At 29.6% G+C, this 27,664-nt stretch overlaps 1 protein-coding gene and 1 long non-coding RNA gene across 4 annotated transcripts; both read left to right on the plus strand.

Annotated features, from left to right (window-relative positions):
- Positions 1-25,319, plus strand: LOC114132899 (UDP-N-acetylglucosamine--peptide N-acetylglucosaminyltransferase 110 kDa subunit). 3 transcript variants are annotated; one of them, XM_050198927.1, is made up of 15 exons: positions 1-145; positions 1,023-1,154; positions 7,467-7,617; positions 7,675-7,918; positions 7,990-8,058; positions 11,393-11,589; positions 22,265-22,354; positions 22,429-22,534; positions 22,596-23,519; positions 23,613-23,738; positions 23,870-24,256; positions 24,324-24,551; positions 24,621-24,873; positions 24,934-25,057; positions 25,150-25,319. In XM_050198927.1, exons 1-15 carry the CDS (start codon positions 16-18, stop codon positions 25,310-25,312), a joined length of 3,324 nt encoding a protein of 1,107 aa, XP_050054884.1. In that variant the 5' UTR covers positions 1-15; the 3' UTR covers positions 25,313-25,319. The 3 variants fall into 3 exon arrangements, with proteins under 3 accessions (XP_050054884.1, XP_050054885.1, XP_050054886.1); XM_050198928.1 differs by lacking the exons at positions 1-145; positions 1,023-1,154 and adding an exon at positions 5,045-5,351; XM_050198929.1 differs by lacking the exons at positions 1-145; positions 1,023-1,154 and adding an exon at positions 6,039-6,249.
- On the plus strand, positions 8,065-11,001 carry LOC114132901 (uncharacterized). The gene is made up of 2 exons (XR_003593088.2): positions 8,065-9,839; positions 10,374-11,001. It is a non-coding gene; the product is annotated as an uncharacterized LOC114132901 (long non-coding RNA).
- Positions 25,320-27,664: the final 2,345 nt, after the last annotated feature.

The following is a 27,664-nucleotide window of genomic DNA, read 5'->3' on the forward strand; positions in this document are numbered from 1 at the left end:
TTAATAACATTAAAAATGAACGGTTTAGTAACTTATATTTTTTTTATTCTTCAATACATAACAATTTCAGTAAATTCTTATAACTGCAGTAGTAACGCATATCAATATACACTAAAAGAACGTTATGATTCAAATTCAAATATACGTAAGTATAATGAGTTTATATATTTAACTTAAATATTTAGAAAATAAAAAAACAACAATAACAGATATCATATTACCTACCTAATGCATTTCAATAACAACTATAATAAATTAATAAACAATGTTATTAGATATTAGATGTATCATTTTTATAGATATAATGTTTACAGTTAGGTATTGAATTATTTATATGTATTATCATTGATTATAGAATAGACTGTTATATTTTATAATCAATGCTATTACAAAGCTGATCTAAATAAAATTTTGAATTTAAAAGTATTATAACACCTATAGTTGCTAAGTATAAAAAAATTATATTTTTTTAAACAATATGATATTTTTTGTGTATAACATTATATTATATTATGATGCATAATACAAAACAATTAATAACTGATGGACCAAATATGTAGTATATATTATTTATGTTTAAGGCATTTTCCATGTTCCTTTACTTGTATTATTGTAGAAAGTTAAAAAAATACCAATATTGTTATTGTTATATTATTTAAAAGCTGATTCAATATTGTATACGCTAAAGTCATACAATATTCGTTGAATAGATAGTAAAATCAATAATTAAAAAGTTAATTTCATCAAAAGATTAAATATTATTTAATTATCTTCAATTTTTTTTTAAAATTAAACATTGACATAAATAAAAAACTATTAAGAAAATCTGTTAATATAAATATTTTAATGTTTTTTTCAACTTCTATGACTGAGGGAATGCTTTATTTATTATTAACTTAAAATGTCTTAGGTACCTTATAATGTTCATTGTTTAATAATTATAATATTTATAAACTTTTTAATATTGAAGTTAGAGCATTATAACGTAGAAATATTATATAGTTTATTTTTTTGTTTTTCAGAAAGCATTAAATCATTGTTTTGGCATTCAGGTGGTGTGGACGAGAGTGGAGATTATTGTGAAGATCCCTCGAAATTAATAAATAATATGCTACTAGATGATATAATCAACAATGATATTTTATCAACACTAAGTAAGAAAATATTAATATAATACCGTTTAGCCTAGCTCCTATAGAAGCATTTGACACTTAAATTATACTTATAAAATATTAACAAATAGGTAACTAATACAATTTAGATAATAAAAACATGGTTATCGCCTTATTGGGTTTTCTAATTTTTGCAAAAACCGTTGTAGCGACCCACAACAAAATAAAATGTGATTAGATTTATTTCTTGTATAAGGAATATTAACAATTTAAAACGTACATAATGTACAAGGTCGAAAATGTCAACAAATATGTTTAGTTACCTATCTAATAATACGTAACATAAAGAAAGTGAAAATAAGTAAAATGGTAAATTTTAATATTTATATTTTAGAATTATCTATTCAGGTGAATAATTTATACATAGGTAACTAAAAAATATTAACTGTGGTGATTGTAGAACAAAAAAAAAATATAGGTGTAATACTTAATACTTTATTTATGTATGATTTCTGAGTACTCTGGACTAACTAATAAATCCTATAGTTATGCCCATGTAAAAAATAGCTAGGTATAAAGACATAAAGCCGCGCGTAGAATCATAAGCAAAGATCCTGTAAAATAATTGAGATCTTAAAAATATTTGGTAGCAAATAGATTCACGAGCCTTGCCCCTACAATTTCAACAATTCGATCAACAATCAATTCCAATATAAATACTGAACAGAATAAATAAAATATTTTTCAGAACTTAAGTATCATATATTTTTAAATGTTCTATTTAAGTTATGGTATAATAACTCGTGTTAATATTAATTATAAATTTTAATTTTGAATCATATGTGTAGGCAGTGGTGGATACGAGGGGGGACGATGGGGCGATCGCCCCCTCCTTGGGCTGTATTTTTTAATTGTTATATTATAAATTTATAAATTATAATATTGGGCTGGAACTCACTGAAAGCCGATATTTCATTTGTGAAAATCCCCCCCCCTGGGTGACTTCTGGATCCGCTACTGTGTGTAGGTACAATATATTCTCAAAAGTTCTATTCAAATTTATTTTACATTATAATATTTTAGAACGAAATTAAACATGTGAAATATAATTCAGTTCAACATTTAAACCATCCATTTAAAATAAACAAGATCTAAAAAAAATCCTTTCACCAAAATATTCACTATATAATAATTCTTTTCTATGTTTCAAGTTTTATAAAATATGTTACTCGAATAATCAACATTTTTTTGTTTTTTCTTCATTGATATGGTCTACTAATTCCTAATGTTAGGAATTAACAATTTTGATCAGGCAATTTCGCAATTACCTAAATCGCATCATCGAAATATTGAACATACATAAAAACTACTTTTCAGCAGCTTTAAGCTATGGCCTAGAATTTATAATTATGATTAAATAATAAATTCTGAATACAAATTAAATATAACTAGGTAAACAGTAGGTATGCCATTATGCCATTATGCCTTTAAATATTACCTACACCCTATTATATCTAAATAAATATTTAATTGAAAATGGTAATCAAACATTACTATTGACATTTATGTATGAATAAGTATTTTTAATGATATTTTATCGTCGATATATCATATATGTTATATGTTTCCGCTTGTTATTATTGTAGTGTCGAGTTAATAACGTTATTTTTAACGGATGAGGCAAAACCTATTATAGGAGATTCTTTTATCATGGACTCTCATTATTACAAAAACTATAGTATCATTTTGAAAATATTTCTTTTGTATAATTTGTTGTAAGATTAGAAGTAAACCTTGAAAACAATATTTCTTAGGTATAAATGTATAATATAATGAATAATATAATATGTATAAGTGTATAAGTATAATAAACATCTTTATTGTGTAATATTTAAAATATATTTAATGAAATAGTTCATTAGGTAGGTAGTATATGTTTAGGACCGGGCCGATCAATAGAGGCGCTTCTGGAAAAATAAAAATTTGAGCTTTCACAAAAAAAAATTAAATATTAAATTATTTTTTATATTATTTACATATAAGAAAAATCAATGTTTATTTTAAAACCTAAGTTTATTATCTTAATAGTTGGAATAATAACATTTTAAAAATACTTCTAATTTAAATTAAAGGTAAAAATATTAAATAATGAAATTAATTGATTTGTACTGTCTAACTTGGTATGACTTTAGCGACAAATTCTAAAAATTAGTATCACATAAACAAAAATTGTACAAAAAAATGTAAATAAAATAATACAAATAATACTGCAAATGTAATACAATTTAGTACAATGTTATTAAAACATCAACTTTTCTGGTTTTTTTGGAAGTAAATTTTTTGATAATTGAAGTGTAGTCAATCTAATCATCTAAATGCAATTTCTTGTTCAATTGAAAGTATGGATAAATTTGATAGATGTCATTGCAGTCCTATAGTTCCTATCATTCGGTTCCAGTGATCGTTGATAATCGTGAATGAAATAGTAAATTTGGAGTTTAATTATAAAATTCTAAGTGTTAAATTTATAATATAGTATTAATCAAATCTCGTGTAATAACAGATATTAGTACTTATATATTAAAATATTTTGGTTTGGATTTTCAAATTCTAATTTAATGATATCAAATTTTGAGTTCCCCTGGCGGCTGGCTGGCACCCTGTATCCACCGTGTAACATGATTACCTACCTACGTTCTACAAATAGCAGACGGAAAAATTCTGTTTTTTAATCAATCCGTAGATTAACTTTTCGTTTAAGTAAATATTTGATGATGGGTTTGTGTATTTATATTATTTACTTTTCATGAAATCGCAATAAATAAGAATAAAAGATTTCAAAAGCCAAGCCAATCGTTTTTTTTTTATATTTATTTAACTTAAAGTATAGTAGGTATCACACTATTACCTACTATATTTATTAAAATATGGGTGCACTAATGTTACTAAATACGTTATTTTTACACGTTTTCTCCCTAAATACATCAAGTATTCTAACCCATCTCAACGGCCACCGAATTCGGGGCGTACAGCATAATATTAGTACGACCCTGCCTAGAACCTATAACTTGTAAGTCGAAATAGACATGAAAATACCTAAAATTCAAAAAACTTTTATTCATCGCTTAGCGGTAAACGGTGACTCGGGCACGTAAGGACGTGTAGAGAGAGTAAGGACTAATAATATTATAACGGTTGGCGGAGGGTCGGCGTTAATGATATTTTTGGGTAGCCTTAAAATGGCTGGTATATTGAAAAGTTAAAAACACCGACGAAGAAAAAGCGGTTCGATCGGCGGCGAATAATACCGCAAACGCGACCGGCCGTATCGATCGTACTCGGCGCGCCGAGAATTTCACGTCCGTCGGTCGGGCGACACTGCGCCCGCAACGGGTATGGTGGCAGTAGTGACGGGGTCCCCGTCCCGCGGCTTTTCACCGTACGGCTGCAGCAATGGTGCGGACGGAGCAACAGCGCAGGGCCCGACGACTGGTGTATTACTCTATATACATATTGTCATAGTTTTCAATGGTAGGTATTGCGCTCCGTATGCCGTTTTATTGTCCCCTCTCCGCGTCGCCCGATCATCAACCGTGTCGGCGGCCAGCAGCTGCGCCGCCGACACCGCACCCCCCGCCAGCGCAGTCCCCTCCGACCGGCGCGCGCACGCCGCCGAACGACCGCCGTCGGCACCCTCCGCCGGAGACGACGACGGCGGCCGGCGGACCCGTCGAAAACCGATCGGCCCCGCAGAGTATTGCCTCTACGATCGGCCCCCCCCTCTACCCCGCGCGGCGCTTTGTTTCCACGTCCTCGACGTCGTGCGTGTGACCGGACCGGCGCGCGCACCGACGGTTACCACCACCGCGCACCATACACGTACAGTGGTACCGACCATGGCGCTCACCGCTGTGTGTGTGTGCGTGTGTACTGTGCGTCCGCGTGTGTGTGGGTATGAGCCTCGTCCGTCGTCATTCGAGTGTGTGTGAGTGTGACCGTCGTAACTCGGCTCCAGATATTATAATATTATTGTAATACTATCGAGTGTGTAACGTTTCGGCTGGCCGGAACGACGATAACGACGGAGACGTTCATCAGCCGTAATCATTAGTAAATACATCGAACTGACGGCGTCCGGCACCATCACGGAGCGCAGACAGCCCGAGATGCAGTCGCAGACTCATCATCAGCTCCCCGGAGCCACGGTCATTCTGAAACTCGAAGAAAACGCTTCGGCCGGTAAGTGTCGAGGCCATGTCGACGTTACTTTAATACAATACCGTCTCACCGCGTCCCGCGACCGAAAAACCGTACGAATATCATTGAATTACGATGTATCGTGTTGTCGTCTCGTCATTAATCCGAAATCCGAGCGTGTTAGCGTGTAAAACACGGGATCGTTGCTGATAGCGCGATGACGGGGGGGCGACGACGATGACGACGAGAAGCGTTCGGCTCGCGAGACCCATGCACATTGCACGGCGTGTACTGATGCGCGCGTTGACCGACGGAAATCGTAAGGTCTCCGTCGTCGATCGTAACCATCGATAATAAATATTATCATAATTCATATTATTATTGTTTATACATATATATATATGTCTTATATAGTACAGTAGAACCCTAGAGGTACCCTATTCTAGCCATGCGATATTCGATCCTAACATCAAACGTATTGTTTAGGTATAATAGTCTTTGACTTTTATCAAATCGGTTATCGACCATCCGTTGTAATTTTTTATCGCAATGAATGATTGCAGTCGATAGTCGATGGTTTTTTTTGTGTAATTTTCATCGAACGTTCGTCCGACTCTAACATTGGATCACACTCGTCGTTGCACACTTACAAGTCACCACTCACTCACTACTACACGCTCTCGTATTCGGACCTTTTTGTGTTTGTTTAACGCACTGCGCACGTGATGACGGCTTATTAGACGTCCATACTCCGTACCGATATTATCTGTCGGTGCACTCGTACACTACTCAAACTTACATTGCCTTTATTGATTTTTTTTTATATTTTATTATTATCAACGTGTCCACTGGCACATAACAATTAAAATGTTCTTTATTCCTGACTTTTTTCCGATCAACAAACCTCCGAGAGCGGCGAGAGCTGTGTACGTCAATCACGGTTAGTATGTAAAACGTATACGAATGCAACAGATGTTGTATACCGAAACCGTAGGGTTGACGTTTCTCTCGGCTTTTAGCTGCATTTCATTACGCTCTACTCTGGTACTTATCTAGCTTTGTGTACAAGGCAGTTATAGATGTTATTGCTGCTTCGACACAATTCCATTTTAAGTATTTAATACTGAGTGCTGCTGACATTCGTTTCAGAACCTCAATATTTGGAAATGCAGGAGCTATATATCAACGTTATGATTTAATCTAAATTTAAGTTTATCTGTGTTATAAGTTTTTATTTTTTCCAGCTATTTGCGTTGACAGAATGATAATTAATCATTTCGTATATTTTATTTTTCTCGTTTATTGGAGAATAATGAATAAACTTTTAGTTTTAATCTTGTCTATCAGAAAATTATAGTCTATAACTTTCAAACGTAGATAATATTAAGGTTATATAAATAATAGATAGTGAGTTGTTTGTTGCAAGGTTGTGTTGAGGACTTTTCGATTTTGTCATTAACTGTCTTAAGATTGTTGGTGAAAGCTAATTTTGTATAGTAATTGATTATGCAACTTATTATTTAAATTAATTTGTTATTGCAACAAATTTGTCGAAAGTCATTAACGCAATTAAAAACTTGGTATATTTAAGGTATCAGTGATTTTATTGATGTACATTGACTATAAATTAAAATATATTGTGTGCACAATGTTAACTTATCTAAATTCTATGCCTATAATTTTTGAAGAGTTTAAAAAATCTATTATTTTTAATTGTACCTACCCGTCAAACAACTTAGGTATATATTATTAAACTTTATAGGTACCTAGTCGTAAAATGATGAGAGAAAAAATATATTGTATAATTTTTGTGTAACACAAAAATTAATAAAATTGATCAACACTTATAAATTTACTATTTTATTTAATGATAGTGGTTTTTTAATTTCAATAAGACATCTGATGCTTCTTTTTGCTTTCTATTTTTGATATCATCCTTAAAACTATCAAATCTAAGTATTCGAACTTATTCACCTAGAACATCATCCCCCATGTTGTTCGCATACAATTTATAACTTCAACTTAATTTATGCAGTTACCTATTATATTTTACTTTGTTTGAATAATTGATAAAAGTGTCAATACATTTATAATTTTTGTTTAGGTAGATGATTATTGGAGTAATTTTTGAATCTAATAAATTTAATTTTTTTACAGGATTACTAGAATTAGCACATAGAGAATACCAATCTGGAGATTATGAAAGCTCTGAAAGACACTGTATGCAGCTCTGGCGTCAAGAACCTAATAATACTGGTGTACTATTACTTTTATCATCAATTCATTTCCAATGCAGGCGTTTAGATAAGTTAGTTCAGACTTAGGTTAAATATAAGCTTTTTTTTAATTTTTAATTTTCCTTTAGATCTGCCCAATTTTCATCAATGGCTATCAAACATAATCCATTACTAGCCGAAGCTTACAGTAATTTAGGAAATGTTTTCAAAGAACGTGGACAACTTCAAGATGCACTTGATAATTATCGTCATGCTGTACGTTTGAAGCCAGATTTCATTGATGGTTACATAAATCTTGCTGCTGCTCTAGTAGCTGCTGGTGATATGGAACAAGCAGTTCAAGCGTATGTTACTGCATTACAGTATAACCCGGTAAGTTTTAATTTTAATTTAACTTTAATTTCCTTTATAGAATTAATAATTGATTACTTTAATTTATTTAGGAATTGTATTGTGTTCGAAGTGATCTTGGAAATTTGTTGAAAGCATTAGGCAGATTGGACGAGGCTAAGGTAATGACAAATACTAATTGTATTGCTTAATTAATTTTTCAGGTGTTCTGTTGTAGATTGGTCACTGATAAAAAATAGTATACATTTTTCTGAATAATAGTTTTTTTTATTTTAACATCTCAAGACCGCAATTGGATTTCATCTATTGCGCGAATTATGACTGAATTTTTTGAAACAAAAGAATGAATGAATTTTGTTAGCTGTGGCTTTATTATTCTTCATTGATTGGTTCAAAATGTTCTGTATTATCAAAATAATTTTATTCCGTGAACAATAATGTATTTTTTTTGGTTGTTTGCGGAATTTCAGTTTTAATCATTATGTATGTTTTTTTTTTTATTATTATTAATAATATTTAAATAAATATATATATCCAAAGTCTTTTAAATAATTAATTTAATTACTGTCATTTATTGTAATTTTAAAAATAGATCATTTTTAAAAACCTACATAATGATTCAACTGATGTGCGCGGCGCTTGCATATTTTTATTTTCGCGCGGAAAGAAATTAAATGTTTACTTTAAAAAAATTAAGTTATGAAATTTCATATAAATTTAATTCATAATTTTAAATTTTTTACCTTCCAATATTTAAACGATACATTTTTTTAATTTAAGCATTTGATTTTTTTCATTGTATTCTGTGAATTTAGATAAGCACTAGTTTGCAATATTTAATCTGTATTTGTTTCATTTATAATTTCTACGCAATTAATTAATTTTGCATCATGGCCGGTTTATGATGTAATCACATATAGTTAAATAAAAAATTTAAAATTTCTTACATTAGAGATAAACAACAGATTAAGTATTGAAATCTATGTGTTTTTTGTGATGAATATCCAATAGCTGTCTTTTAATTTTTCTAGAGTAAATTTTACTCTGGCGTTTAACCTAACTAAATACATTTCTATTTACATTTTATCTATTGTAAAGCAATACAAATTATTTTTATTTATTTTTGTGTATATTCCCTTTATAATCAATTTAATAATTATTGATAATTTTCCATTTTCTTAAGATCATAATTAAGTATTTATTAAAAATAATCAAAAATCTACAATAATCTTAGTAATCTGATCATGCTGCATTCAATATATTCAGTAAGCTATTTTGCTTATTTTTATTTGTTTTTCATTACTTCATAAAAAATTGATCAAATTATTTCACAATTTCAGTATAATGGCCTTAATATATTTTTGTATTTTAATTTTAATTTATGCGTGTATGTTATATAATATTGTAATGTATACAATTATTAAATAGCCATTTAATAATATGTAACCCATAATGAATACATTAGATAAGAAAATAAATTATTAAATTATTAGGAAAATAATTTGATAATAAACAAATATTAAAGATATGTGTTATTACTTAAAGATATAATACATGTAATTATTGAAATATTAAGTATGTTATATTTTTCATTTTTTTTGGTAATAATTTCAAGTATTCAACCAATTTTATGTATATTATATTACTGAGATTATTGTAGTTATTTTTTATACAAGGAACATTTCTGAACACACAGCATCTATATATTATTAGTATTTTTAGTCTTTACAATAGATAGACATATCAATAACTTTGATTCATCTAGTTGATGAGATTTCGTTAAAAGTTTTCATTGCGCCAATCTACAACAAAAAGTTATCAATATACCCTTCATTGTTTTTCATCTTTCATTTACTCTCCTGCAATTTCTATTAATTTTTATCCAAACTGTTCTCCTGGTTTCAAAAAGTGATGGACAACCCTGCCTTCCCTATTATTGATGGTAAGTAATTAAAACACATTTTTGCCACTTTCTCGATCTGGGAATTTTATCATCTAATAATTATATTTTTATAAAATTAATAATTTAGTCTTAATTTCTTATTTGTATAAAATAAAGTTCATTACATTTAATTCATAAAATCCATTCATTTCAAAAATATTTGATTGCGGGTTTTTGATCGAGAAAGTATTTTTTCAAGGCTGTATTTAGGACTCATTTTAGAGCTAATTTGAAGTATTAAAATTGGTTTACATTTATAATACTATTTGTTCAATTTTAAATTTTACATTTATAATTCACTACAATAAACAGTTATGTGACAATTTTTTACATCTGGATGAATACAGTCTTGAAGTTAAATGTAATATTTAAATTAAATTTCATCTCATAAGTTTCAATGAAATTATATTTTTTCTAAATTCGGAATTCTAATAATAATTTTTTTCGTGAAAGGAACTCTAGTTTTTCCTATACATATATATTAAGAACAAGAAGTGCATACTAATATCATTCGGATTTTTTTTTTAATTTCAGGTACCATCCATCAATTTATCTAGGTCCATGATACGAAAATGTTGTGTATTTAGTTGATGAGGATGTACGGCGAGTGTGTTCCTATTTCCTGAATAGCTACCACCTCATACATTAATAGGTACAAAGTAATTCACACCTCTTAAAATCAAATTTTGTAAACGGGAAATTACACCAAAAGTACTAAATTTATTGGTAACCACTCGCCTCACACTCTCGTAACAATGTTCATGTCAACGGTGTCAATGCCGGTTTTACAAAAAGGGCCAAAAATTTATTTTATTTTTGTTCTAATATCATAATTCTCCATTACTTCTTTGAGAAAATTATGATATTTAAAAATGTTTTGATGAGTATACTATTAGTGTACTTAATAATAAGTTGTCAATAGTCATGATTTTCTCCAATTGAAGTAGGCAAATGTATTAGATGTTAGGATTTTTTTTTTCTTAACAAGTGCATTTTTTGTTTTTGTTTATAGGAATGTGTCAAGGAATGCGAAGTTAATGACGAAGCATGCGCGCTAGTGTACATTTTCTCTCCTAACACTTCTATTGTGTTAAAATATAAAATATAAAGTATGGCTTAAGCGCGTTTAGGTCCCTTTATAAGCATATTACGATTTCAAAAATATCAGAATATTTTTTGGTCGTATTATGTTGCAGCGTAGTTGCGCGTTTTGTCTGTTGGCTGTTAAAATTATTATAAATGCCATTTCTCTCTTAGCTAAAGAAAACTATAAATATAAAATATTTAAACAAGTCTCCCATTTAAAATTATTTTAGCAGCCTTCACAGACAATTTTTAGTCTTTGTTTAGACTGGCATATTACATGTCTTCTTCTGCGCTTTCCCAACTTTTTAAAACTTTTTGGAGAGGAATTTGTACATAACACTTTTTTCAATCTGTTTTCCGTTTACACTTAAACTATAAGACACAGCTATTTCTTATTATTAATTGTTTTTTCTTTTATTCCTTTCCTTGAATTTCCTCTGGGATCCTTCTATATTTTGTATTTACAGTCATGTTATTTGAAAGCAATTGAAACCAGACCTGACTTTGCTGTTGCTTGGAGCAATCTTGGATGTGTATTCAACTCTCTGAATGAAATATGGTTAGCTATTCATCATTTTGAGAAAGCTGTTGCGTTGGATCCTAACTTTTTGGACGCATACATAAATCTTGGAAATGTACTAAAAGAATCAAGAATATTTGATAGGTAAGTAATTCATTATTTTAATTTTATAATATATTATATAGAATTTTGTTAATTGATGTATTAGTTGTGAATTTAATGTTAAGAGAAGTCTGGCATTATAGAAATTAAATTAATTTTAAAAAACGTATGATATTGTTTGTCTAACATAGATACAACAGTATTAATAATTTTACCCAATTACATTTTAAAACTATTCATTTGGTTATTTTAAATATAATAATGTTTTTATTAAGTATTGTTTTTTTAATTAAATAAAAACAACATTAATAGGTAGGTAGTAATAGATACATATTTTTATTTTATAAAACAAATATAATTTAAATTATGTATTTGCACTCAAATGTCCAATGTATAATTCATAGAAATATTAATTGTTTTACATTTTTCTATTTCTCTTGAATTATTTATTTTGTTAGTGATTTATCAAGTCGTGAATAACTAATCTAATTTTATTTTTACGTAAATAAATTTCTATTTTAAATGTATGTATTTTGAGAACCCCTTTTGAACATTTGGCCGTAACCATAGTAACTACTGGTTCTATCCATATATATACAGTTTTTGATATAATACTGACGACTAGCGGAAATTCTATATTATATAATTAATATGCTATGCATAAAGTATTATGTTTCAATTTATTCGTATTATATCTAACGATTCTAAAATTTATTTTTCACTTAATTTTTTGATTTATAATGTACGTATTTATAATTAACATTTTTTGTATAATACAGTCCATATACCTAAAGATAAAAAATAAATAAAAATATAATTACAAATCTACCCTTCCTTATAAATTAATCATTTATAAAAACTACTTAAATACAATTGTTGTATTCATTAGGTACCTATAAAATTTACGTTCCTTGTACTTCAAAAATTAACTAATTGTGTTATACTTGCGTTTATACTTTCATAATTAATATACTCAAACATCAGAAAGGTAAAAAAGTAATTAGAACACCAGATTTTGTTAGTTTTCTTTTGTTGTTATTTAAATAAAAAGTCGAGTCAGTAGTTGTTGAATTCATCAACTAACAGAAAAAGATTAATTGTATACAAAATGTTAAGTTTTTCTTTTTTTATTACTATTTTTTGTTGTCAAAAGAGTATAATTTAAACTTTTGCAGAGTTAATAAGAGTTAAATAAGTGATATAAAAGTGAATAGTTATGCATTTTCTTATTATTATAAAACCTTATGATATCTAGATTTTAGATTGTATGGAAGTATGAAAATCTATGCGTGTTCCTATAATATCATATTATTCACTTATAAAAATATTAACAAAATAAACTATAGTATTCCGTAATAATCAATATTTGAGTATTAATTTATTTTACAAGGAAAAACTAGGGGTATCAATGAGCATGCTTAGTGAATTATCCTGTACATCGGGATTATTTACTTTATATAATTACGATGGTTATTTATTAATGCGTACTTTAGGGATAATGAAGTTTTTATGATTTATTTTCAAAACAATTGCAAGCGTGCTTTTTAGTAAGTTTTCCTCTTATAGGATATAATATATTGTATTATGTTATACTATATTATATTTAAGTGTTGGTAAAATAAGAACAGATTATTATCACAATCGATGATCTTATTGTTTATAATTTCTAGTTTAATTTTAGCGAAAGTGCCACTAATTTAAATAATATATTGTAGTATAGGTACGATTATAGTTTAAATGCTACCAATGTTGACTTCATTTTTTCTCATCGTATTCATATTAATACGCACCATACATCATAAAAAGAACCATACAAATAATTAAAATAAAATTAGTGAGGTACTTACATCAGATAGTAACTGAAAATTTAGTTTAATTGACAATAAAAAAAATAGCGATATAGGTACTCAAGAATAATCAATATTTTTTATCCTGTCTAAACATAAATTCGTTCAGACGATTGTGCTTATATTATTTTATACGTATAAATACAATACGATCGTCGTATCGCTGAGGGTAATGGCGCTGGTAATTATTTATATTTTGAATCGCGCATGTCGGTACTTTTGTCAGTGTGAAATTGCGTTTGAGGTGAATAAGGTTTTATCATTTTACTTGGTTATCTTGGGCGTTTATACGCCCTAATCCATCGTAGCAATTTGAATAAATTTCATTATTATAACAAACTGTTCCGTATTATATTTTTATTTATCGTTAGTGAAATCCGATTAGCAATAATATCCGCGTACCTATATAGACTAATATTTCATTGGTGACACTTTTGCTTAAAATCTACAATTCAAACTACCCATTTAAATCTGTAATAATTATTATTCTATGTGTAATAAGTATGAAATTTTCACTTTTAATTTGTTTCTATAAAAAAGTCATCGTTCAACCGTATGTTACATGATAATATTGCACATTGTGTGTAAACTTGTGCTGCTCGAAATATGTTTGCGCAATACGCGTATAGGGTTGGTTTTATCCCGCTGTCGCAACAACGACTGCTGCGGGCTTCATAGTTCATTGTGGATGGCGAAGCAATTTTCTCGTCTAAAAACGACGGGATTGTTGTATGTGCCACGATCGCAATATTATGAATTTCATTTTATACCCGTCGGACGGTTTACACGATATTATATTTTATATATCGCCGTGTGTAAAATGCGGATTTCGCTTGTACTTAAGGATTTCTGCAGTATATATATGTAATTTAAAACGCGTCGAGACAGCGACCGGAGGCTGTGACGACGATAAAAAATATACGTTATTATTATTATTATGTATTGAATGCGAAATGGTCGGCGAGCGGTATGGAGGAGGAGGAGGAGGAGCAGAGAATAAATAAAAATCTCCACACCGGTGATCGAACCGCCGCGTCCCGTCCCGTCGTCGTCCTACCTCTCGAGCACGCCCGCGTGTGACGGACCCTTCGACATGAGCTTTGCGTCCTCCGCGCGATATATACATATTATAATATTATAATTCGGGTGTATATAGGTATATATTTTACGACATGTCGTCATGGCGACCGTGTCTGCGGCTGAGCACGGCGCGCCACCGTCGCGGCCGCCTGTTGCTCGGCGCACTCGCTGTCATGTCTCGTCGCGCACGGCCGTATTGCGTCCGTCGTATAATCACCAAGTCGGCGCCGCGTCTGTCCGTGGCCGCAGTCGCGAGTCGCGCGTGCCTTATCCTACGCTCGCGGCCGTCGCGGCGGCCGCTCGCGTACCACGCGATTTATAGCCGTGTTTTTCTCTCGCCGGACACTCGCGAAGGCCGCCGTTCGGCTTTTTGGCGAGCGCCGTACAAATACATAATATTATAACGTACGCGTCGTCGCGGCGTGCACGTCCGTCGCGTTCTCCGTCCGTCCCGACAATAGACCTCGTCCCGCGCGATGGACTACCAGTGCATCGTCGTGTACACCATCATAACGATACTTCCGCCCGACGAGCAGCGGAAGTACGACGAGTTGCGGCTGTCCGCTGCTCTCGGCCCGGCCGACGGATGTCTGGGCGTCGTTAAACGGTGGATAAAAAGGTACGCGGCATTAAACGTGATATGATATGATATGATATATGTATAATATATTATTATAATCGTCATGGTCGTTATAGCATAATAATGATAATACACAACGCAGTAACGCATACGCGCATTAATCACTGCCTCCGTGATGGAAGTTTGACGCCTTTCGGGGCGAATAAGGGTCGGTGGTCGGGTCGTCCCCGTGTTCCTGCAGGGGGTGGTGGGGCTCTTGCTGAGGAATAAGACGCGCGTCATTCATATTATATTATTGTATACTTCCGATCCGCAGTAAAAATAAAATACGATTTAATTGTTTGTATAAGGCGTGAGGTGTACAACGCTATCACTATATCATACTATATTATATTCCGGAAGGAGAAGTCTGCAGGGTTAAATATTACACTTGTAGTAGAGACAGTATAGAGTTCAGAACAGTTCTTTCGAGTGTTCGTAGCATGATATTGGCGGTTGGCGTGTACTTGGGTGGGTTAGGTGTACCGCACCTATTTATATATGTCGCAGTAAGTTGTAAATTATACTCGATTTTAATTAATACTGCAGAAGCAGCCCCTATTTCTCTCTTCCGATTACTTAATCCTCCTAATTAAAATACTGGCGACGTCTGGATGATGGGTTTCGGACGACGGGGATGAGCGGGGGACGGAAGAGACGGACGTTAGTTGACTAGACGTTTACGAGATAATAATATTAAAACCCTTAACATCGGCTATATAACGTTGTACGCATTGCGTTGTTCGGTCAAACGTTCAAACGATTATAATAGTGGTGTCACATTTTATTTTTCAGTCTCAAGCTTGGTGAATTGAACTAAAATCCGAAAAACGGCGAGAAAATATAATTATATCGCGATTTTAATTTCCTCGTCTCGACCCGTCATCACTTAGCGAACCGTGGAAAGAATGAAATTGATTTATTTTTGAAGGGTTTCGCCTAGTCACTATTGCAGAGGCAAGGACCTATACACTTGAAACACACACACACACACACACACACACACACACTTATACGTATCTACAGTTTATTATACCTTTGGCGTCGTTGGTCTTTTGTCCCGAGGGAAAAGCCCCCGCTGCAGGACTTGTGCGGCTACTGTGTAGTATGTAGTTGTTGTGTCGGTGACATTAACGATCCCCGCCGCCTGTGGTCATCTTCGTCGAACCTTCGTGCGTGCATGCACGTGCGTCCCGTTTTCCAAACAATATTGCACGTCATATCGAATGAATCGCCTGCAGCCGTTTTTTATATTATGTTTTATTTTTTCGTAATGAAATGTGTATATATGTATGTATAAAAGCAATCATTTTCGATAATAACTTTCCGTTCGCGAAATTCATTTATTAATATTTCCAGAAGAGTTTCACGAACTTTGATATATACCCCCGCGTGTAGCACTGCGGGGTACGACTTGCTTCGGTGGTGGTGGTGGGATTTTACTTGTAACTTCCGATTAATAGATTAAAACTTTAAATAGAAGGTAGCGGCGGTGTGTTCTTGTTTACTGTTTTATTCATGACTTGTGCAGGATCAAAAGTTTTCAAAACCATAAATTTATAATTATATATACATACATAAAATAAACATAATGTTAATTTAGTTGAGTCACTCACCGTTGTAACGTTTTGAATTTCGTTAACACTGTCTGGACACGCGCCAGGATTTTATCTAAATATAAACTTTTTGGAAAACGTTATTCCTCTCTTTTAACGATGTACCTATATGTCCTATATAATATAGGAATACTGAAAAGTAATGTGTACATGAGTCCAAGGTTATGTGGTATTGCGCGTATGCTGTAGAAGTATTTTTATTCGCGAAGTACTGTTCTACGAAATGTGTATAGTATTACCCTTTATATTACTAAAAGGATTACATCAAATGCGTATTAAGCTATTATAACGCTTGTCCTGTTTCAAACAACTACTACAATGATCATTTAAACAGAATTAGCGTCATATTATAAATGAGCTCCTCTATACAATTGTTTTTTTAAGTATTAATATTCGCTTAATATGTCTGGACAAAGAGAGTGACTTGTATACGTATTTGTTTTTAACATCCTAAAACATACGTCCCTATTTTTAACGATGTAAACTTCTCTCTTTTATTTTTTATTTTTGATAATTCATTCCCATTTTCAACAAGGTTGTTACCTTCTTTGAAAAATTTTATTAACATTTTGGTTTTTTTTCATCAGATATTTTTTTACTATTCATGATTTATTTAATAGTTCCATTAACTATATTGGTTATAAATTATAATTCATCAATTATTTCGTATTGTGTCTGTAAATATTATCTGTCATGTGCAAAATAGTACTTGTTAAAGCATTGAATTTCTTTTTTTCTATTCACCGTTTATAAATGAAATGAAATATACATAATACTATCAATTTTGCATAAACCCCGAGGGAATAAACTAATATATATGTATCGAACAATAATTTCTCAAATTCTCTGGCAGTCTGAAGGTTACGATTTTGATTATGTTATTTTTCCACGTGTTACAAAAATACATTTTATTGATTTATTGATAATTAATACTTGTATTTGGTTTTTGAATTGACGGATCAATGCAATTTGTCGAGTTTGTTCTTATTTAAAATTTTAATTCTACTAATATTCGATTTAAATCAAAGTACTAGTTGGTAAATGCACAAAATATATTATTGAAATGTAAGCATTTTATATTTTTAACATTACATTCTATAGACACTATAGTGTCCATATAAGATATTATTCTAATGCATATACTAGCAAATTTCATAAGTGCAGTTGATTATAAATTTAATTAATTAGGATAAATGTATTAATCATAATTCATAATTAATCTTTTCAATTGAAAATAACTTTATTTTATAACAGTACTAACGAATACAAATTTGTTAATTTTAAAAATCATCTAGTAAATATGCTATCACTATTCAACATTCATTCGTGCCTTTATATCAATATTCTACTTTGTTGAGTAAGATACATCCTTAGAATTAGGTCCATTATTAGTTCATTAGTTATATTACTATTTTGATTTATGTATATATATTAATATATTCTCCATTAATATAATCTGTGATACTATTTTACTGTTTAGTATATTGCATAAACTATAAACCATATAACTTGTACCATTTGTACCAAGTATAGTATACGCTATAAACAATATAACGATTACAAGGATGAGGTTTTTATTATTATACAATATATTGACATAAAGTCATATTTTTATTTCTATTCTCATTGCCTCTGAGTTATTATATATACAGTTTTATATTTCGTTATTAAAATTCAATATTCTTGAGTTATTTTCTTTTGACAATAAAATATAATTTACTAGTAGAAGGTATTAATATACCTAACTAAACACTGGCTCATGAATTCTGAATAATATTTTATATCAAATAATGTAGAAAATTGACAGTTTGCTTACTTAGGACTTTCTTATAATAATTTTCTTCTGGTTTCCATTCTTTGTATAATGTACTTGCAATGTAGTTAAACTTTTCAACATTTATAATATCTTATGCATCATTTTATATTTTTATTTTATTTATAGATAAAAATATTATCTAAAACGTAAATTTATATACTATATGAAATCGATAGATTTTCGTGTAAAAACCAACTTAAATATTCACAAATCCGTAACATTATCGTTAAATTGTTCGTGTTTTTCAATGATTGCGTGTTTATTGAACTAAACTAAAACATTTCAATTATAATCATTTATAGATAACATAAAAATATCAAGCATTAATTGTGTTTACGGAAATCGATATAATATACGTAGTTTAAAGTTATTTGTTTTATCCGTTAAAGCTTAGAATATAAAAAATGTACTTGTCGTTTTTATATTTTGTCTTTATTTACTCAGCAGTTAATTGACTTGATTTCTTAATAATTCTTAAAGATTTTCGTATTTATTTAAATCGAGCTTTTTAAAACAGATTATTTTTTGTGATTTTTCTATAATAATATGCTGTAAGTAATATTATATACAAATTTTGTGTTTATTTAGTTACCTACTAAAACTGTAGTTGTATAATATTTATTATTATTATTTTATAGTTTATTTCTGTTTCGGTTATTTAAACAGTACACTGTGTTGGTATGTTAAATGCTTTATTTGTGTCGAATATGAGTATCAGTCTTTAGATTGTATGGGAATGTGCGAATATATAAAGTAAATACAATTCTTTTTTTTGTAAACACTTTTATTTAGACATGGAGTTCAAGTATAATGTTAAACACATAATTTTTGAAATACCAAATACTTTGGATGATTTAAAAACTTATAAAGTAAACAGTAAAAAATAAATTAAAATGACAGTTCTGTTTAGTGTCAATCATAAACTAAAAATACCAATAAATTACTTTTAAATATAAAAATAATGCAATCGAGTTTAACGTCAAAATATGACTTAAATGTTATCGGTAGAAAATTACCAAGAATATTGGTAAAATAAAATAATAAAATATAAAAAAAAGTAATTTATTTGAATTTAGGTACTAACAAAAAATAAATTCTATTTTATTTAGGTATGATTGATAAATAAATTTAATTTTATGATTTTCAGTAGTATCATCATTGAATAAGTAGTATCTATTTAAAATCAATTAAACATCGTGTTTAACTTAAACATAAATTATTATATAGTTTGTATACTGAATATATATTATTATAACTTATTATAACTATTTTGCAAAATCCTATAGTATATAATTATTCCAACATAAAACGAATAGCTAATAAAGTAATAATATTGCAATTTTGTATCGATGTGTAGTCTTTTCAAATATATTTTTTTGAAATTATGATTTAATAAGTTTATTTATCTATTTTTATGTTGACAAAGTCTTACAAATTGTTGTTGTCAAATATTAATTTGTTGGTTAAAAATTGTGTTATGAAAAAACTACAAGAGTAGACTATCTAAGTAGTATTAATGTTAATTAATAATTACGGATGTATAATAAATGTTAGTTACTCTCAATAAATCATACTTCCACGCAGGCACCGTACAGCACCTGAATGTTACTTCTACAAGTTTATTAATTCAATTAATTTCATTTCGAAGTAATAATAAATTTTATTTAGGTGTGGTTTATATAATATTATTCCGTGAAAGTATATATAATATATTATAAACTGATTCAGCTTATAATATTATACATATTATAAGGATACAGACTGTGCCTATAATTTTATTCAAAACTCCGATCCTTTGCTTAAAACTTAAGATGTTAGAATAATGCAAATCTTAACTAGAACGATTTAAAAAAAATATTTTTTAACATAAATTACTATAAATTATAATAAGTTCGATGTTTGAGACCGGCATGATTTAAAAAAATGAAATTGGTAATAAACCAACAACGTAAAAGAGTTTCTTGGTTATGATTTTTACTAAACCGTTTTGTTATTTATTTATTTATTTGTTATTTTTTGACTTGTTTTTAACGCTTACTGCCGTTGAAAGTAGTTTCGTTCGTGACACTACGCGTGTTCCACTTCTCGACGTTTCGTCTTTTCCGATGAATTTATCGACTTTATATCATGTGATCGGATGAAATTAAATTCGCTTTGTTGTCGTCGTCTTCAGCGGGGCAATATCGACCCTCCCTCAAGACTATATATAACCTATATAGACCTACATAACAGCAGCGTGTGTACGACTGCAGGGAATTCTGTTCCTGACAATCGAGACTCGCACGCATAAATGCACAGTATACAATATTATTACACACCGACAACAATATTCCGCCCCCATTAGGCCCGTCAACTATATTATATACGAAGTCGTTGTCGTTCGGCTACATTAAGCGCGTTGGCTTTTGTGTATTGAGTGACGGGGCACCACCGTCGTCTTTCCAGGCCGGGTAAATTAAACTTCGCGTGACTTAGTAAAACTATGGGATTTATACCTTAATATTCGGTATGCACACACATGTTGTCTGTATACGGAATAATCGATTTGAGGTTATCATAATGTGACGCAAAAAAAATTTTTGTTCTACTTTTTACGTATAGATGAGTGGAATAATATAGACTATAGACCATTATATTAAAACTTTACTCCGATAGCCATCTCACTTCTAAACACATACCTAATACCTATGGAATATAGATAAACAAAAAATCTTATTTTGAACACATAATATTATAATAATATAATATACCTAATTGTTGGTATATTAAATAGTAAATGTTTTTACTATTTCATATTTTAAATATCAATAAATTATTTTAAAAACCCTAAAATAGATGAAAAAATTTGTATATGATTGCAATACTGAAATGGATCGTTCCATATGAATGATATGATGATATAAACCATACGTATGTTATCAGGGTAAACTGATGTGTACGAGTATGTTTAACATTGTTTTATAATCTCTCTAAGGGGGTAATACGTAGGTATAGCTCTTATAGATGAAAGAATCAAGTGAATAAGAACATGTGACGTATTGAAGATTATTTAAATTTACGACTTAATAGGCAACACTTGTTTTAAACCTTTTTCCTGACAATCGAAGTGCGCGTGTTAGATGTTATTTATTTTATTTTTCTTCCTATTTTAAAAATCATATATTTTTTTTGTCGTTGTTTCATCTTGAAATTATTTATCTTTATTTTGGTACGAATGATTGACGATTTTCAAAGAAAAGTAGAACTCGAGTATATCACATATAACAGAATAAAAGTATTTTTGTGTATGTTTTCGGTAAAGGAATTGATATAATTTATACTAACGTCAATATTATACACACACGCACGCACATACAACACACAGACACAGACACACGCACACGCACTCTCATATATACACTATACAGTTGTATGTATATGTGAATTCTTTATTGTATAGAAGTATATTACGTACTGTACTTTTGTTTCATGGGTTTTTGTATCCAGTACTTTTACATTTTGCAGTGTTTTATTATACTTTTTTCTGTATGCATATATTAAATAATATTATATTATGTACATCACATTAGTTTTTTATTCATTAAAGATTTTATTTTGAAAATGACCAAAATGATAGTTAAAATTGTAGAAAATTACATCAATAAACTATCACTTATGATTAAATTATATTGAAATATTTTTAAAGCAACTGCTTCTTCTACTTAAAGATTTTGAATGTAATTATAGAATTTGATTTTAGGTCTGTATCTGCTTATCTTCGGGCACTGGCATTGAGCCCAAATAATGCTGTTGTTCATGGAAATTTGGCTTGTGTTTATTATGAACAAGGGTGAGTATAAAATAAAAATTTGTTCATTTCTCAAAAATATAACATTCTTAATTTTTTTTTTTATTATTGTTTAGACTTATTGATTTAGCTATTGATACATATCGACGTGCTATAGAGCTGCAACCCAACTTTCCTGATGCCTATTGCAATTTGGCTAATGCTTTAAAAGAAAAAGGACAGGTATGTTACAAATTGTTTTCTAAATTTTACTCTGGCTTGATTAATATGTTATTTATTATAGGTCGTTGATGCTGAAGAATGCTACAATACAGCTTTGAAGCTATGTCCAACACACGCAGATTCTCTGAACAATTTGGCCAATATAAAACGAGAACAAGGTTACATAGAAGAGGCGACTCGATTGTATTTGAAAGCTCTGGAAGTTTTTCCCGAGTTCGCTGCTGCTCATTCCAATTTGGCGTCTGTTCTTCAACAACAAGGCAAATTAACCGAAGCCTTAAACCATTACCAAGAAGCCATTCGTATTCAGCCTACATTCGCAGATGCCTACTCAAACATGGGAAACACTCTCAAAGAAATGCAAGATATACAGAATGCTCTACAATGTTATTCAAGAGCTATACAGATAAACCCTGCTTTTGCTGATGCTCACAGTAATTTGGCTTCTATTCATAAGGATTCTGGAAATATTCCAGAAGCTATTGCCTCCTATAGAACTGCTTTGAGGTTAAAACCAGACTTTCCTGATGCTTATTGTAATCTTGCTCATTGCTTACAAATTGTATGTGACTGGACTGATTATGAATCTCGTATGAAGAAATTGGTTAGCATTGTTGCTGAACAATTAGAGAAAAACCGTCTGCCATCTGTCCATCCTCATCATTCTATGCTGTACCCATTATCTCATAACTTTCGTAAGGCGATTGCTGGACGACATGCGGCTTTGTGTTTGGAAAAAATTCAAGTTTTGCACAAACCTCCATACAATTATACCAAAGAATTAGCTCCTGGCAATCGCTTACGTATTGGATATGTGTCATCAGATTTTGGAAATCACCCTACTTCACATTTAATGCAATCCATACCAGGTCTTCACAACAAAGATAAAGTCGAAATATTCTGTTATGCTCTATCAACAGATGATACTACTACGTTCAGATCAAAAATCGCTAGAGAAGCAGAGCATTTTATTGATTTATCAAACGTAAGAACTAAAATCATCTGAACTACATTTATATTTTGTAAACTTTAAATAGTATTCTATGATTTTTATGTTAACCATATTTTTCTATTATAGATACCTTGTAATGGAAAAGCTGCTGATAAGATAAATAGTGATGGTATTCACATTTTAGTGAATATGAATGGATATACAAAAGGTGCAAGAAATGAAATATTTGCGCTGCGTCCTGCTCCAATTCAAGTAAATTGATTTTTATTATTTATTATTAAGGTTAAACAAATTAAATTGTATGGGATGATAAAACTTATGAATTATAAAATTGTACAAGATGGGGACATATTCTGTAATTACTATATTAAATTAATTTTTAGGTTATGTGGCTTGGTTATCCAGGCACAAGTGGAGCTCCCTTTATGGACTACTTGATTACTGATATGGTTACATCACCTATTGAACTTGCATCTCAGTACAGTGAAAAATTGGCGTATATGCCACATACATATTTTGTTGGTGATCACAAACAAATGTTCCCTCACTTGAGTGAGCGAATTATTTTATGTGATAAAGTTACTTGTAGAAAAGACATGGCTGACAATGTGGCAGTTATAAATGCTGCAGATTTATCACCAATTATTGAAAATACTAATGTAACAGAAATAAAACAAGTAATCATGTCTGAAATCACTGATTCAAAATTGACTAGACCTGTTGAGGTTAATTTTAAAATAGCTGAGTTGCCAACTACTACACCTATTGAGGTAATTTAAATTTACAAAACAAACTGTGAAATGTTTTATTTAAACATAATATTTGTTTCATTATTAGACTATGATTGCTTCTGGACAAGCTCAAACTTCAGTAAATGGAGTTGTATTACAAAATGGATTAGCAACTAACTGTGGCAATAATAAAGCAGCCACTGGAGAAGAAGTGCCACAAAATATTGTTATAACTACACGCCAGCAGTATTGTTTGCCCGAAGACGCCGTGGTCTATTGCAATTTTAATCAGTTGTACAAAATAGATCCAAACACTCTACTTATGTGGGTTAATGTAAGGAGAACATTTACTTATTTTTATTTTGTACTCTTTGTTTTGTATTTTAACATTTTTTGTGTTTAGATTTTAAAAGCTGTACCCAATTCTGTATTATGGTTGCTCCGTTTCCCAGCAGTTGGTGAAACCCATATTCAAAGCACAGCCGCCAGTCTGGGCATTGAACCTGGCCGTATATTGTTTAGTAATGTAGCTGCAAAAGAAGAACATGTGCGCAGGGGACAATTAGCTGATGTATGCTTAGACACTCCTCTCTGTAATGGTCACACTACCAGTATGGACGTTCTATGGACAGGCACGCCTGTTGTTACCTTGCCAGGTATTATAAATCATAATTTATAGTTTTATTGATACATTTTTAATAATTTTAAATGTATAGGAGAGACATTAGCATCTAGAGTAGCTGCATCACAATTGGCAACTCTTGGATGTCCTGAACTCATTGCACGAACTAGAGAGGAATATCAAGATATTGCTATCAGATTAGGAACTGATAAGGAATAGTGAGTGTTATTTCATTAATATTATTTCGATAAATATTATATATTTGTATTAATATTTTTATGATTATTTTAATAATAATTATCTTTTTCAGTCTGAAAACTATGAGAGCAGAAGTCTGGCGAGCACGGTCCGAAAGTCCATTGTTTAATTGTTCAATATACACAAATGGCCTGGAAAGGCTGTATAGAGCAATGTGGGATAAGCATCACAAAGGGGAAAAGCCTGATCATATACTTTCTCTAGAAAATTATTAAACATATTGTAAGTATAATTTAAGATTTGTATTCAAATGATTTAATAGTTATTACCTTCTTGGAGTTATTATTTTTAAATCGAATAGGTTGATTAGTAAACTCATAAATGATGCGAGAAGTTAATATCATAAGCTAATGATTGGAATGTTATTATTATGGAATTGATTTATCAAATAAGTGTATTAATAGAAATATTTAATTATAATTTTTTAATAATATTATGTATTTATCAAATTATTGAAAATATCAATGATTAAAATACAATATTGATGCGAGAAGTGGATTGATTCCATGTGATTTAATTTGTAACCAAATGAGAAAAATAAATATTCAATAATTATTATAATTTATACAATATTAATATGTATAGTATAGTATAAATTTCAATAGTATAGTTTCTAGAAATATATATTAAATAGATTCAATAGCACTTATAATTTTATAAAAAAAAACTCTTAAATTTGATAATAAGTCAATTAATTATTAATTGATTGATATATGGTTTTGAAAAACACTAATTTGCTGTGTTTGTAGTACTAGTAAAATATGTTGTGTAGGTATAGTCTGTTAAGCGGTATCTTTCCTGAGACCAGTTTTTGTCAGTAATGATCAGATGTTTTCTCCACTAAAACTCAAAATTGAATGTGTTGAATATTCAATATATTAATGATTATTAAAGAAAAAATACATTTCGATGCGAGAAGTGGAATGATTAAATAATTTTGATTAAAATAATTGTATAATGAAATGTATTGAATAGCAATTCTAATCTATTTAAACAGATGACAGTTTATGATTAAAAACTTAAGCGATGCAAGTAGTGGAATGATAATTCAAATGAATTAAAATTAAAACTATGAATACCTGTTAGAGTAGAGAAAAACTCAAATGCCCCTTTAAGTTTCAGAAAATGAAGTATAAAATCTAAATTATTGTTTTTAGTTTAGTGTTTAGTCAATAGTTAAATAAATAGCATGTTACTGTTAAACTTACATATTAAGTCATGAATGTTAAAGTGTCAATTAGTTTTAAATTATTAGTAATTACTAATTAAATATTAAATTGTTTTAAGTTATACATAATTTATTATAATATTCAATACATTAATGATTATTAAAAAAAAATACATTTCGATGCGAGAAGTGGAATGATTATATAATGTTGATTAAAATAATTTTATAATGAAATGTATTGAATAATATTATATAATAATAATATATTTCTGTTAAACACAACAGATGACAGTTTATGATTAAAAACTTAAACGATGCAAGTAGTGGAATGATAATTCAAATGAATTAAAATTAAAATTATGAAATCTGTTAATTGTTTATGTTTTATAAAATTCAGAAAAAAAAATAATAAAATATCTTAATAATAGTTTTTTTCTTAGTTTAATAATTAAATAATTACCGTTTTATACATGTTCATTAGATGATACATGTTAAAGTTTCCATTAATACTTAAGTACTTAAGTTACAATACTTAGGTATTAAGAGAGGAATTAACTATTAGGAAAGATTTTACTGTAATTTATTATGATTCGATTCATTAATGATTATTATAAAAAAAAATACATTTCGATGCGAGAAGTGGAATGATTAAATAATTTTGATTAAAATAATTGTATAATGAAATGTATTGAATAGCAATTCTAGTCTATTTAAACAGATGACAGTTTATGATTAAAAACTTAAGCGATGCAAGTAGTGGAATGATAATTCAAATGAATTAAAATTAAAATTATGAAATCTGTTAAATGTTTGTTTTATAAATTTCAGAAATAAATTAATATCTTAATTATTATTTATTTTTAGCTTGATAGTTAATTAATTTCCATGTTAGACATATATTTTAAGGTTTCCATTAATACTTAAAAATAAGTAACAATACTTAGGTATAAAGGAAGGAATTAACTATCAGGAAAGATTATACTATAATTTATTATCACTCAATTCATTAATGATTATTATAAGAAAAAATACATTTCGATGCGAGAAGTGGAATGATTATATAATGTTGATTAAAATAATTTTATAATGAAATGTTTTGAATAATATTATATAATAATAATAATATATTTCTGGTATACACAACAGATGACAGTTTATGATTAAAAACTTTAGCGATGCAAGTAGTGGAATGATAATTCAAATGAATTAAAATTAAAATTATGAAATCTGTGAGTATGAGGTAAAAGTTTTATCTTAAATTTTGGAATAAAATTAAATAACTTAATCATAATTTCTTTTATCTTATTCAATAGTTTAATAATAAATGTTTTATATATTTTAATTGTAAATACTTAAAATGAATTTTTAAAAGCCTATTAATATTAATATTTTAGGAACT

This window comes from Aphis gossypii, chromosome 2, assembly GCF_020184175.1.
Source record: "Aphis gossypii isolate Hap1 chromosome 2, ASM2018417v2, whole genome shotgun sequence".
NCBI lineage: Eukaryota > Metazoa > Arthropoda > Insecta > Hemiptera > Aphididae > Aphis > Aphis gossypii.

What these genes read in the sequence shown, in the direction of transcription:
- LOC114132899 (XM_050198927.1), top strand. Translation starts at nt 16, where the DNA reads ATGAACGGTTTAGTAACTTATATTTTTTTTATTCTTCAATACATAACA. An exon ending in TGATTCAAATTCAAATATAC is followed by an intron (nt 146 to 1,022) that starts GTAAGTATAATG and finishes TTTGTTTTTCAG; the next exon opens with AAAGCATTAAATCATTGTTT. An exon ending in CTCTACTTATGTGGGTTAAT is followed by an intron (nt 24,552 to 24,620) that starts GTAAGGAGAACA and finishes TTTTGTGTTTAG; the next exon opens with ATTTTAAAAGCTGTACCCAA.